Here is a 14,406-nt window from a genome sequence, read left to right as displayed (position 1 = left end):
TTTCAAACTTCTTAAGTGGTCCAACTTTTTTTTTTAATTTGTAAAATTCCAGGTTTTTCCATAACTCCAGGTTTTTTAGCAACCTTGAAAAAATACTGAAAATACTAAAATATTTATATGTATAAATTGAAATATCTAGGTATAAAAATGCAGAACTTTCTTTAAAATAACCAATTGTTTATTGTTAAAAAGAGAAAACTTTAAAATTTTAGTCTATCAAATATTATGGTTAGTTCAATATTTATAGTTTATAAAGGCTATATAAAGCTTTTAAAATAAATATATTATTTAAGGAATAAATCTGAATGTGTAAACTTTATGCAAGAAGATTAAATCATATAAATTAAATATAGCTGGTTTAATTTATTTTAAATGACACTAATTTAACAGTATACTTACAAATTATTTTCTGTATAGAATAAACAGATAAGTACTTGGGGGATAAATCCTAAAAAAAACAATAGTATGTAAGAATATCTACAAGGTTGTCACTCTTTAAAGTAAAAAAAAATTACCCTGAGTGACCTTAAACTGCCCTGAGTCATCGTAAGTTTTTTTCAATTCTATATTTTTTTTCCTCAGGCCCAACTATTTACATGTTTTGTTCATTTATGTTCTTAAAAATTAACAGGAAAGTTTATGTCTTTGTTTATGCTTTTGCATTAGATATTCATTAAGTTTAACAAAAATCAAAAATATATTGCTTGAAGATCAGACAACACTTGCTGATATCTTTTCACTATTTAGTAAACAAACTCATTTTTTAGGTTATAAGTTAAGAAAATTGACTTTGTTTACTAAATAGTGAAGAGATATCAGCAAGGCTAGAAAAAATTATAGTTAAATGTTTCAAAACCAGTAAAAATCATGTTCTTGAACAAAACTGTGTATATAATTTAACAAAATATTAAAACTTGATCAATTAAATTTCATTCTAGATGTAGATGAAAAATAAAATTTATGAGATTCTTATATCTTATAAAAAATAAAAACTTCCAGGAGTTGTCCTGAGTTTTAAAAATAAGTCCAAATATCTTGAATTACCCTAAGTCTTCCAGAAATATTCTAAAATTTCAATTATCCAGAGTTTCCCTGAGTACCCTCAGTGTGTGACAACCCTGTATATGAACTAATTTTAAATTGATTCACAAAAAAACTATTATGTCTAACCTATTGTCTTGCTCAACACTCAAAACCTATTAAATTGTACCTCTTTAAGATTTAAAAGTACTTATTTGCCAATTAATACCTAACAACATTTCTTCTTTTTTTTTTTTTTTGAACCATATAAAGTTATAAAAATAATATAAATTAAATATTTTTTAAATTAGAAAAAAAAAATATTTAAAATTTCATATGAGCTAAAGTATTAACTATTTTCTAGATTAATTTATTCTTTTTTTTTTTGATCCAAATATCTAATAAAAACAACATCAATTAAATATTTCAAAATTATAAAATAAAAAATCACTTGAAAATTTATATGGGCTAAAACATTAACCATTGACTTATAAAACTAATAGATTTATAGGCAACATTCAAGTGGATTAAATTAAAATTAAAATACTAGCTTGAGCATAATATTTAAGTAAGTAAAAATAGTAATATTAATCTATTAGAAACTACAGTACTTGTATTAATTGTTTATCAATGCTCATTCAATATATTTTTTCTACCAGTTTTCTTGCAATTTTTTCTCAATTTTATTATACCAGCTCAGTTGCACAATTATTTTAACAATATGTCTACTAAACAAAACTCCCCCTTTGAAACTAGATAAAACATATCAGAGTATGTTTTCTAAAATGTAGAAGAAAAAGACTTGTTTATACATCAGCAAGTCACCAAAAAGTTGAATTGTAAAATCCATAACGAAAATAAAAATATTATAAAAATCTAAGCGCAAAAAAAATAAAAAATAAATGCTATATGCAGGCAGCCTAAAATGTATAAAAGGCAAGCAAAAATTGTATTCTTTTTTAATTCTTATATTAGTTATGAAGCTTTTATTAATTCATGTAGTTCGTACATTGATGTCACGATTTTTGGACTACAAAATGGGTACCATACTTGTCAAAATAAAAGTTCACTAATTGTAGCTGTTTACTTAAGAGTGATTTTTTTATCAAAAGCTTGAAGCTAAGTAATCAGTATTCTTCTAATATGTTTGAAAAAATGCAAAACGAAATGCTTTCTGGCAACTCTGACAGGTACATATCAAAGAAACTTTTTTAATCTAAAATATTCTAGGCTAATGTTATTGCTAAATATACTGGTGTGGTCACGATTTACTGGACGATTAAAAAACATGGCAAAATTTAAAATACCTACATCAACCAATTTAAAAAGACCAAAAAAGTGTAAAATTATCTTTTCTCAATATTGAGACTATGTTTTTCTAAATAAAAAAGAGATAATTAAGAGAGCTTTTGGTGCTTTTACCTTACGATTTTTTTGAATACACGATTTAGCCTCTTAAAGATCTGAAGGATGTTGCTGATAAGGATCAGATAATATCATCTAAAACTTATTTGCAACTGTGAAAATGTGTACACTGGAAAACATCTCAAAGGTTTCACAAAAAATGGTCAAAAAGCATTAAAACTTGTACTAAAAATTGAACGAAGTTTCCAAACAAAAGCTCGTTTGATTTTAGTAATCACTGATCACCTAATAACTTATTCTAAATGACCTAATTCTTTTGATAATATCAGGTTTTTGGTATTAGCTAAGGCATGTAAAGTACATCATTTCAAAAAATAACTAAAACATAAGGTAAAGAAAATCAAAACAGCATTTATAATAAACAACTTGAAAACTATGTCCTTACAATAGTCCGTTTCCGTTCCGTAGTAGTTTTTCAGTAAATATTCTTACTACTTATTTTTCTTTTTGTTATTATTACTGTACAATTTTATAATTTAAAACATGTTTTTAAGTTTACAATAAACTTTTACTTTTTTGGTAAAGCATCAAATTTTAACATGTAGTTAAAATTAACTTTTACAATTATAAAAAAATAAAGTAATAAATTGATGTTTCACAAAACTATTGTAGCTAAACGTAAAATAATTTAATCAGATTTAAAACATTTTAAATTATTTATTAAAGTAATTATAGGCTGCCTTTTAATTACATCCCTCTACTACTATAAATAAATACTTTTTAATTTACTTTTAATTTTCTATTGTAATTTAAAGAATTCAACACATTATCGTTTACGTTGTAAACTAAAAAGCATGGCTGCAATTATCCAGCAACTATTTCTAAACTGAATAAAAACATTTTAAAACTTTAATATGACTTAGCTATCCTGCCTCATTAATTAAATTTAAATTTTATGGTCTTAAGAACAACTTAAAAAAAAAAAATTTGAGAGTCTCTGATAAGGAATATTAAGTCCATTTATTGATTATGTTCTGAAAAATTTGTTTTTTATAAACTTTTCTTTGTGTTTAATTTACAATTATAGCTTTGTTTTTAAACCTCGATATTAGATGTCTGAGACTTGTTTTAGCTATTATAAAAAACCTTTTAAAATTACATACGCAGCACAGTTAATCATTAACTTATTATTTTATTAAGACACCAGATCAATACACATTAAAACTCTTGTAACACACGCATGTCTTATCTTCTATCTTTGTTTGGTAGCGACGTTGTTGTCGTTCTAGCTGGTGTAAGCTCAACTGTAACAAGACCATCAGTGCAAGCTTTACAAGTTTTAACGCAGTTTGTGTTCATAAAGTCCAAGTACTTTGTTTCACTACACCTTCCCTTTTCTTTCCACTTGAGGCAAAACCTTAAAGTTTTTTATTTAATTAACAAAAGCTTAACTAGATTATATTAAACAGTATAAAGTTCAAAAATGCTGATATGTCCTTGAAAATGACGTTAAACTGTATCCAGTGGTGTACGATTCGATAACCGAAAGGTTCTTTCGTACACCAGGTCTTTAGACCAAATAATTTAAGCGCTTTTTTTGTTGCTTTTTAAACAATATTTATTTTTTAACAGTGGTCTAAGAAATAAACTTAGGAGTAAAAAACAACAGTTTGACATATTAAAATAGGGTTCGGCAAACTGAGGCCTGCAAAGCAAAAATCTGCGACCCAAGATTTACTTTTCATCTAAAAATACACTTAAAAAAAAGATTTAAGAATAGTTTTTCTTGGTAAATACTTACAATATGCTTTTAGATTGATAATGTATAATTACTAGTTCTATATCATTGCTTATTTTATCAAATCTGATGTTTACACTACTATTTTTGCATTTTTTACATAGTAATTTTAAACAAATTCGATCCTCAGGAAAGTTTTCTATAGAGTGCGGTCCGCGAGCATTTTTTTCAAAAAAAATTGACCGCGACTTATAACAGGCTGCCGAAAACTTTATTAAGGTATAATTCCAAATAAACAAAATTGAATACATATTTACTAACGAAGGGTGTTTATTGTCTTTGCAAATAACTGTTTTGAAGCCAATTTTTTTCGTGGTTACTGCTGGGGTAGTTGTCGTTGCCATTGTGGTGGTTTTGGCTAAACTAGTTGTTATTTTGACCCAAGTTGGACCCGTACATATTTTGCAAGTTTTGTTACAATTTGTTTTCATGAATGTTTTGTATTTTTCTTCCGTACACCTACCAAGTCCTTTCCATTTTCGACAGAATCTAAATTTGTTTACAACCTAAAACTAAGTTCCCAAGGAAATTAACTACTCCTCAATTGCAAAAAAATAAATCTTTATTGTTTGAAAATTAAGCATGACTACCAATAACATTCCTAAAATATTAAAGTTTTTACCTTTAAGTTCATTTTATATGGCGTTTATTATACAAAACATATAAATAAAACAAACTAACGAAGGATGTTTTGCATCTTCACAAGGAACAATTGTGTACCCATTATTTTGAGTAGTTGTCATAGTAGTCGTGTTAGGAGCCTCAGTGGTTGTTGTGATGCGGACCCTAGTAGGACCGGTGCAAATACCACAAGTTTTGTTGCAACTTGTCGCCATAAAACTTTTGTACTTTTCTTCGTTGCATCTTCCGAGTTGCTTCCATTTCTGGCAAAATCTAATAACAAAAAACTTTATTTTAATCTTAAATGTTTTCGAATTGACACTTTATTTTATGTCTACAGCAAACACTGAGCAATATTTTGTATTTTACTTTAAAATAAAACAAAACTTACGAGTGGTGTTTGGTATCGCCACAGGGGATCCAGGTGAAACCATTGCTGCTGTCAGTTGTAGTTTCAACTGTTGTAGTGGTTGCAGGTTTTGTCACCCAAACTGATTTTGTGCAGAAAGCGCAAGTTCTGTTGCAATACCTTCTCATGAAACTTTTAAAGCTTTCTTTATTGCACCTTCCTTGCATGCGGTAGCGATGACAAAGTCTAAAAAAGAGAATGTTGATTATTTTTTTTGGCTTTTACTTAAAAAAAGCTACTTACAATAGCAAAAATTAAGTATTTATTTACATCATTAAAAATTAAACTAAGGTTTTATTTAGATAATTATACAAACAAAATACATTGAGAACTTACGCATATGATTTTTCGTCACCACAAGGAACAAGCGTACGTTCTAATTTGTTTAATAATTTAGGTTCTTCGTATTTATCGTTTATCTTGTCTAGATAGTGTTCTGTTATATTATTTTTAATTTAACTTACCAATATTGCTTGAAGCTGCTTTAGGAATTATATAAAAAAAGATAAAAAACACACTTTTTTAAAATATTTAGTATGTTTGAATTTTATTTTATTTCTCCTAAATAAATAACAATGAAACCTTAATTTTTGATGCTAACTAAAATAACTTTCTGCTAGTAATAAATATATAATAAGTATTCTGCTAGTATAAAAACTTTTATAGTTTTAAAAATCAAAACTGACTAACTGGGACAATCGTATTTCTTGTTTATTTGAAATAAGTCTTCTTTCGATAAAAATTTCTGTTGGGTGTAAATCCAATTACCTTTCCTATGTTTACAAACTAAATGTAATGAAATTTAAGAAACAGTTTTAAATAAGTGTTTTATAATACTTTTACCGAAATAGTTAACAACTTCAATCTATTTGACATGTCACAGTCTTTGTAACTCAGGTTTTCCCCAAAATGGGCGATACTGCCCTTCAGGGGCAATTTTGAAACCTTGTTTTAGTTGTACAAAAGGTTATATATGAGGGGAAGACTAACAAAACTTGTAACAAAATTCAAACTTGTCAGTCATTGCAGGCTTGTTGTAAACTTTACTTCCCATCGCCGAACCGTAGTGCATGACTGATTTCAGATCGTACGGGGATCCATAAGACTCCCAACTGCGTTCCTTCAATTTGTCGAAGTAATGCTCGAGACCTAAAAGTTGTGAAAAATGTTTTGAGAACTTCTTATGTGTCTAAGAACTAACGAAAGTTTGACGTAAAATTTGTCGTTACATCACATAACAAGTTGAAAATTAACATGTTTATTTTTTAAACGTTTTTTTCAGTTCAAGCATCACAACCTGGTTCCACCCTGTCCCAATAGATTGTGACATGTTTGTCTCTATCCGGCCTGCTCTGCTCGTGATGAAAGCTGAGCGCGTGCATTATTTCATGGTACATTATGTAGGTTTCGGGAAAACAAGCGCTTGCCAAGTTAACCTGGTGATAGTTTTATTATGAATTTGTGAAAAAGTGCACACGGTTTGAATGCGTTGAAAATATACATTTAAATTTTATTATGATAAAAACGATAAAAACTGTTTATAACACGAATTTATACATTGGTAACGGGTCAAAGTTGCACGAAGTCATTTTTGAAAGAAGCCGCATTTGCTTAAAGGGTCACTTTTGAATGGCTTTACTTTTGATCTTCCGTGAAAAAGTAAAACTGTACATAAATGACTTCGTGTTTTTTTTTGACGCATAACCAATACAACATCTATATATTTTTTGTGCAACACCCTATCTTCCATTTTTCAGCCAAAACTCACAGTCTGCCCGCCTCCGATTCTGCCGACGTACGAGTTGCACTTGTCCGTGTTTCCGTTGAATATCACGTGATCTTCCTGTGAACTCCGCGGCACGAACCTGACGCAAGTTCGATCTTTGATGGCGGCAAAAGCACTCAGCAGCTTCTTTCGATTCGCAGCAGCTGAGAGTTGTTATTGCTGTCACATAGTGCACATGCAACAATATACAGTAATATCAATTAGTTTTATGAAAGTTTATGCTTTATCTATTAGCGTTTCGTAATTTGGTTGTGAATAAAACGGATGAAACATGCTTGAATAAATTTCAACAAAATCAAGTACTTTAAACTTTATTTTAACATGTATAATGTTAATATTTCAAAAAAGTATGATTTAGAAAGACAAATAAGTAAAAGCTTATTATAAAGAAGTATCTAGAAAATATAATTTATTAAAATTAAGTTAATACATTGAACAGTATATCAGGGCTAGTATAGGAAATGATTAAGATTATTAGGTAGTTATAAATTCCGCAGCCTGTTAGTTTGAATTCAAAACTAAAATTTTCAACTACAATCAAAGAAACTAATATATAATTATATTTTCTTTATAAAGTTTAAAGGATTTGTTTACTGATATTTTTATACACTGTGATACAAAATTAATACATTAAAGATAAAAAACAATTGTACTTAAATTTATAGTAGTATAAGTATTTAAAAGTTGTTAAGTTTACTAACTGTTAAATTCTTAGACATTTTAAAGTTACTAACATATATCTTTAATGATGTACGGGATAATCACATTTTCATTGTTGCCCTTTTTAGGCCACTCTCGGTAGCTGCCGTACCTTGCCGCCCTCTTGCTACGAGAACCTTCCTTATTTGAACTGTGTACTTCGTATTTGCTCATAACTTCATCGTAAAGGCTTTCTATAAATATTTTCAAAAATATGTTAAAACAAATACAAAACAGGTGTTATAATTTGAACTTCAAAAGAGAAATTTTTTTAAATAGACTTGTTTAAACTTCATCATATAATTTCTTTTGGTTGAAAACAGTTTAAAAAAAATCCACACTACGCTACAGTTTTGTAAAAGTATTGTACAAAAAAAAACATTTTGTTTAAAAGGCAAACTTTAGTTAACATTTCTTTAGTTGTCTCACTGTCAAGATAACAACATGTTCTTAAACTATAATTGCATAAAAATCAAGGTTAAGGTTTTACAAAAGTTTTTCTAATTTAAAAACAAAATGCAACGATTTGCCGACAACTGCCATAAACAACTGCAACATAAACTTGCAAGTTTAAATTTAAAGTTCTGATTATCAAAATCTGACCGGAAATCAAAATATCTCCTTGGTAGATTCCGGATTTCAGGCAATGACACGTTTCACAATCGTCTGAATCTTTTGCATAACCTAGCGGACAAATTCTGTTGCAATTTAAACTTGCGCATTGTACGTTTGCTTTATTTTGATTGCTTCGATTTTCTGAAAATAATGTTAATTTAAACTTTTATTGCATCTTTAGCAATTTATGAAGTTTTATAGTTATATCTTGTAAAAAAGTATCATGTTAAGTAGTTGGTGTTAAACAAAATTGATTTTAATTACGACTATTTGTTTTTTATTTATATTTAATAAGAGCTACAAAACTTGTAAAACTACAGTGTACCTTTACATTAAAGTTTTGTTTTTTGTTTAACTCTTTTGTATTAATTTTCAATTTATTTGAAACAATTTACTTTAAAGTGTTATATGTATTTTTGTTATTTTAAAAACAAATTAAGATTTAATTTACTAAAAAATATAGCTAAAAGTAAGTTGCTTACTAACTTTCTAACATTTTTATTAGGTTTAAATTTCAATTACTTTTTTCTTGAAAAATTTAAGAAAGCTTTTTTTATTGTTGAAATTGAATTAAGTTTATTTCGGCAACTGTTTGATACTTAATTTTTTAATTAAATTAAAATACAGACTTATATCTTATTACTAAAAAATGAAAACAATCTTAAACTGTAGTTTATTAGTTACATGGTTTCGTTTTAATAATTACTTTTATATTCTACATAATAAATTGATTATAAACAAAAAATAAGATACTTTTCTTGATGCTTAATAATCCATAGATACTATAAACTGTATATTTATATTTACTGCTTCATAGATTTTAAAGAAACTTTAAGTGTTTAAATTTATGTAACTAGCTATAGTAAACAAACCTGTTTGTAATCCATTTAGAGAAGAGAAATGGATTAACACCACAACTATTTTATTCAAAAACCACATGAAATGTTCTTTCACGCTAGTTGTAAATAGATTGCCTTTCTGTTCTTATACTAAAATAACGCAGAAAAAAGACTAAAATATTTATTTTTCTTTAAAAACCGATACGATGAGTTTAATTACTAAGCTAGGAATAACTCTTATAAAAATAATATCTGTGAGAAATTTACTCTCTAAATCTATATAAAACATATGACAAATAACTTAACACAGTTAGCTTAACTTATTTAAAAAAATTAACAATACTTTAGAAAATTTGTATTACAGTATTTATAGATAAAAGGAAATACCGATATAATGAGTATTATGTTTTGAGTAGCAAGTATTAAACTTTTTTTATTAAAGCTTCGTTTAATTGTGTTTTTTTTTCTTTGTAGTAGGCAGTACTGGTGTAAAAATAGTAAACGCTGCCAGAAGCTGTAAGGAATACTCTGACGTAGTTTTGAAATAATATTTTAAAAAGTTGTTATTTTAAAGTCAATATTTTTTACAAAGTACTACCTACAACTTTTAAACGTTTAATATATCAAAAAAAAAATTAAAAATTAAAAACATGTACGTACTACATTTCGAACTTACCAGTTTAACTTTTTGCGGAAATTAAAAAAAATAAGTCTGTACAGCCTTTTAAAATATTTTATTTAAGAGTTATATTATTATAACTTAACACATTTTGATATTTTTATTCTGTACACAATAAAAAATTTATAACTGGTTAGACTAAGTTGATCTAATTTTTTAATTTGAGAAACGCTTTCAATTAGCTAGTAATGTTCTTAAAAAGTATAATAGATACAAAAGTATATTGAAAAAGTATCAACTTTATTTTTTTTGCAAATTATTTGTTTCAGCTTGATGTTTTGTGTTTTTTATGCTAGTTGTTTTAAAAATTACCGTACAATTAAACTGAAACTTTATATTAATGTAAGAAAAAGCTTATTCTTAAAAATATATAAGAATCTATTACCATTAATACTTAATTATTCAATAATAACCAATATTTATACTTAATTAATTAGTTACTAATAATACTAGTGTGAAAAGACTGCATAACAGCACAATGAGACTTTAAATTCCTATTGAGAGTTGAACGTTTTTTTAAATAGGAGAAACTTGAAATCGCGAAACCAATTTAAACCATTAGGAAATTACATGAAACAGTAAGTAAAAGTTTTGCATTATTTTGGTTTAATTATATTACAAATTTTTATATGTATCTAAATTTTAGCTTGAAATAAATACATCTGTAGATTTTTTATTTTACGTTAGATATATTTTAAGTAAGTAAATTTTTAAGAATAGCAATATAATTAGTTTAATGTGTCTTAGTAAACTAATTTTATTTACAATTTAAGATTTATTTAGTATTTATCTACTTGATCTCATTATTATAGTTAGCTCCAAAATAAACTTCATAAACATTCGTTTTTAAAATTTAGTAAAGCTTAATAGGTAAGTTTTTGATTTGTGAACTCGAATTGTTTAAGAAATGTCACATTTTTGTATATATCTTGTAAAAATTACTGTTTTCTAACTAATGATTAAAATCATTTAAAATAAAAAACTTAATCTCAATATTTGAAATTGTTAATAACTTATATGAGTTTTAAACAACTAATCAACTGAAAAATATTACAAAAACTTTTACAATGAAAGAAAACTTAATACTTTAAAGTTTTATCGCAATTATTGTTTTATAAAAAGTTTTAACTGTTCGTTTACTTTTTTTTCTTAAACTTATTTTTACTAATGATTCCGTTTCACATATTAAAAATGTAACCAAACTAGTAGTGACTCATAAAAAGTTATTAATTAGAATAAAATAAATAAATTAGTACTTCTCAACGACACAATGAAATTAAATCTTAAACAAAAATTTTATACAGTGTTTGATTGAAAACATATCATTTCGGTCGATAGATATTAAGTACAAACATTTGCAATTAATCACTTTTAAATCTAGAAATAAATGTTGTAGACAAAAAGTAGATTTGCTTAATACTTCAAAACACCTTTTGGTGCATTTTTTTGCTGCTTTTTTTTCAAACCATCTATCTTTTATTTAAAAGCATAAAATTCTTTATATATAAAATTGCAATGTAAATATATGACATTTGTGAAGGACATTTATAAGGTATATTTTTTAAATTAACATACTAAGTTATTATTTAAAATAGTGTTTTTTAAAAGTTTAGTAAGTTTTATATAACTGTTCTTACAACAAATGTTTTATAACGCAGTTTACTTATCAAACTAGAGTACTTGTTAAACTATTTTTAGACTAATCAGTTTTTTTTCTATAAAAACTAGATTTTAATTCAATTTTTTTTAAGAATTGAAAAAGGTCTGCGAATTGTCTGAAATTTGTTCACAACAACAAGCTTATAAATATGTTCAACAAAATTGAATGACTAACACATCAAGCGTAAACAACAAAATTTCTCTAATATCAGAAACAAAATTTACATGTTTTATTACAATTACCAAATTTTGTCTATTTGTACTTTTCTATTACAGATTAAAAAAAACTAAAAAACAAAAAAAAAGGTAAACTAAGCTTATAAATATACTTTTAAAAGTTTAGAACTGTAGAACATTTTGTTAGTTAAAATTGTATTATAAAAACCATTTCTTAATTTCATTATGTTTTAAGGTGAATCAAATTGTTGAAAGTACAGTAATTTTTATTTATTTACTTATAAATTATATAAACAATAAAATATCAATAATTAAAAAGAAATTAACGCTTTAAAATAATTTTTTTATATTATTAATTACAAAGTACTAGTTTAAAAAAATCTTTTTGTTATCATAACAAAGCTTAATTTAGTTTTAAAAATTAAATAGACAGTAGTTCAGTACCTTTACAAGGAAATAAATAGTATAAAAGGTTAAGTTTGTTAAATGGTAATGTTTTAAAATTATTTTTCCTTAGACTATAAAATATCATAAATTTGTTTTACTTATAAAGTAACTTATTAGAATTTTTATATTACACTAAAAGCGTTTTTTTGTTGATTAATGAAAGTTAAACTTGGCTAGTATTGTAGCTCGTTTTAGTATAACACTATAACAGTTTTTGGCAAAAAAAAACTGTATTTGTATTTAATGAAATATATCAAACTAGTTAAAACCTAAGATTGTAATAGTTATGTAATGCTTTATACTACTATGTGTTTTATTTGTGATTCTATTTAAGTAAAAAAAAGGTTACATCAAACTATTAAATTATTTATTTTTCACAATGATAGATAGAAAGGGCTTAGTTTTTATAAGTTCTAAGTAATATTAATAGTATAAATAATAATACAAGTATATTAATTTAATAAAAAAGCTCAGAATTATTTTTTAAATGAACAAAACTAAAAAACTGTATGTAACTTTAAATACTAAAAAATTCCACCTTCATCTCTGCACTCTCCCAATTGAATTGAATGTTGTTTGAGTGCAATCGTCGAACTATTGATTTTGCAAGAACGGCTTCATTCTGACGATGTTTCTCAAGAATTTTCTACTTCACATGTTCACTGCATCAACTGCTTTGGTTGATGTTCAGCTTATTGCTTCATCTTAGCAGCAACCAGTTCTATTCCTTGAAAATCACTGAACAAGTTGGCAGAATATACGGGAATTTCCAACACGAGTTTGCAATTTGCAGAAGTTCAAATATACTTGCTAGATTACAAACTGGTAGAAATTTAATAATTTGTTGTAGTTTTAAACTGTTCTATTGTACTTTATTAAGTCAATAGTATTTATTATACTTTAATGTTTTTTTAACCAAAATATAGGTTAATAAATAGATAACTTTTTTTTTTAATTTAAACTAAAGTAACGTTATTAAAAAAGAGAGCTCTTTTTATTTGATAAGGTTTTTAGTAACAATACTTTAGTATACGTTTTCAAATCACTTAGCCAAAGTATCTTTATTTTTAAAGCGCTTGAATTACTTCGCTTGCCTAAAAGGTCCAAATATATACTTAAGGATTCACAAAATGTTTCAATTTTTAAAACCTTTATCTACAAGCCTTAAAAACTTCTATCTGATAAAAAATAATTATGAAAAAATGACGTCAAGAAAGAGCTTAAAATACTAAATTTAAGGTTCAGTTACAGTACAAAGTTATTAATTAATAAAAAGATTAAGTACACAAGTTAAACACACAACTTTACTTTGAAACGTTTTTAATAATAAAAATATGTTTGAGCTTTATTAATTTTGTTAATAAAATTATGTATTAGGCACCAATTGTAAAACTAGTTGTTAAACTAAATAGATACAAATAGTTTCTGTGCAGTTTTGCTTCTATGAGTTTCAGCTTTTAGAAAGTGTTTTTAAGTAAATTTAAGACAAACTCAAAACTGAAACTTGAAATAAGCAAATACGATTGTTTAAACTTCAAGTTTTATTGTTACTACTGTTTTTCCATGTATTTTATTAATAAAAATATATTCTAGGCACCAATACTATTTACATATTATTAAAGACAAACAAAATTTATTAAACAAAGCATTTGAAGTTTTTTAACAAGTTAAATGCACAGCAAAGAATGTTTTATTAAACTTTTTCAAAAACACCCAAAACTATCTAATTAGCAATTTTTCCAACTGTATTTACCAATATTTTTTCAATTTACAAATGCATTCAAATTTTTTTAAATTCTGTAGATAGTCTAAAAAATTCTTTTTAATTCACAGTACATAAATACACAATACAATTTGTACAATTTTTAATAAAAAGTTTATTTATCTTTTTTTGTAAAGTAGAGACTTGTAATTTTTTATTAACAACTAAGTCTACAATAGTTTAACATATTTTAAATTTATATATTTTTTACCTATTAGTTCTGATATAAAAAAGTTAGCTTTGTTAAAACGAAACTTTTAGAATTTTTAAATGCTGTCTTCTATTTGTTTTTGTTTAAATTTTGTTTTGTATAGAGAAATAAATATAGTAAACTGTAAAAATTCTATATCTATAAACTTTTGGTTCAATAACACTTCATATGTTAACACACTAATGAATAAATTATTATGTTTCGACTAAAATAAAGTTATAACTTTGAAAAATCCAGATTAAATAAAAACATATTTATTAAAGGATGTTATGTATTAAACTATTAGTTTTAAATTTCCCTATAACTTTTAATTTAAGTG

General features: G+C 25.6%; 1 protein-coding gene across 1 annotated transcript; it reads right to left on the bottom strand.

Annotated features, from left to right (window-relative positions):
- Window positions 1–3,538: 3,538 nt before the first annotated feature.
- LOC145829230 (zinc metalloproteinase nas-15-like) lies at window positions 3,539–9,421 on the bottom strand. The gene is made up of 12 exons (XM_082936971.1): window positions 9,186–9,421; window positions 8,302–8,454; window positions 7,734–7,892; window positions 6,982–7,142; window positions 6,511–6,649; window positions 6,227–6,362; window positions 5,904–5,986; window positions 5,550–5,649; window positions 5,196–5,399; window positions 4,865–5,077; window positions 4,445–4,672; window positions 3,539–3,802 (listed from the first exon to the last, which is right to left on the bottom strand). Exons 1-12 carry the CDS (start codon window positions 9,250–9,252, stop codon window positions 3,631–3,633), a joined length of 1,815 nt encoding a protein of 604 aa, XP_082793097.1. The 5' UTR covers window positions 9,253–9,421; the 3' UTR covers window positions 3,539–3,630.
- Window positions 9,422–14,406: the final 4,985 nt, after the last annotated feature.

The sequence above is a fragment of the Thalia democratica genome, chromosome 2 (assembly GCF_965202585.1).
Source record: "Thalia democratica chromosome 2, ktThaDemo2.hap1.1, whole genome shotgun sequence".
In the NCBI taxonomy this organism is placed as follows: Eukaryota; Metazoa; Chordata; class Thaliacea; order Salpida; family Salpidae; genus Thalia; species Thalia democratica.
The sequence above is the reverse complement of the archived record's forward strand: the minus strand, read 5'-3'. Positions and strand labels throughout refer to the sequence as shown.

Excerpts from the sequence above, each read along its gene's own strand:
- LOC145829230 (XM_082936971.1), bottom strand. The coding sequence starts at position 9,252 with ATGTGGTTTTTGAATAAAATAGTTGTGGTGTTAATCCATTTCTCTTCT. Across the intron at positions 5,078-5,195 it reads GGCGATACCAAACACCACTC|ATTTTGCCAGAAATGGAAGC; the intron begins GTAAGTTTTGTT and ends TTTTGTTATTAG. Across the intron at positions 4,673-4,864 it reads GAAGATGCAAAACATCCTTC|ATTCTGTCGAAAATGGAAAG; the intron begins GTTAGTTTGTTT and ends AAACAAATTTAG.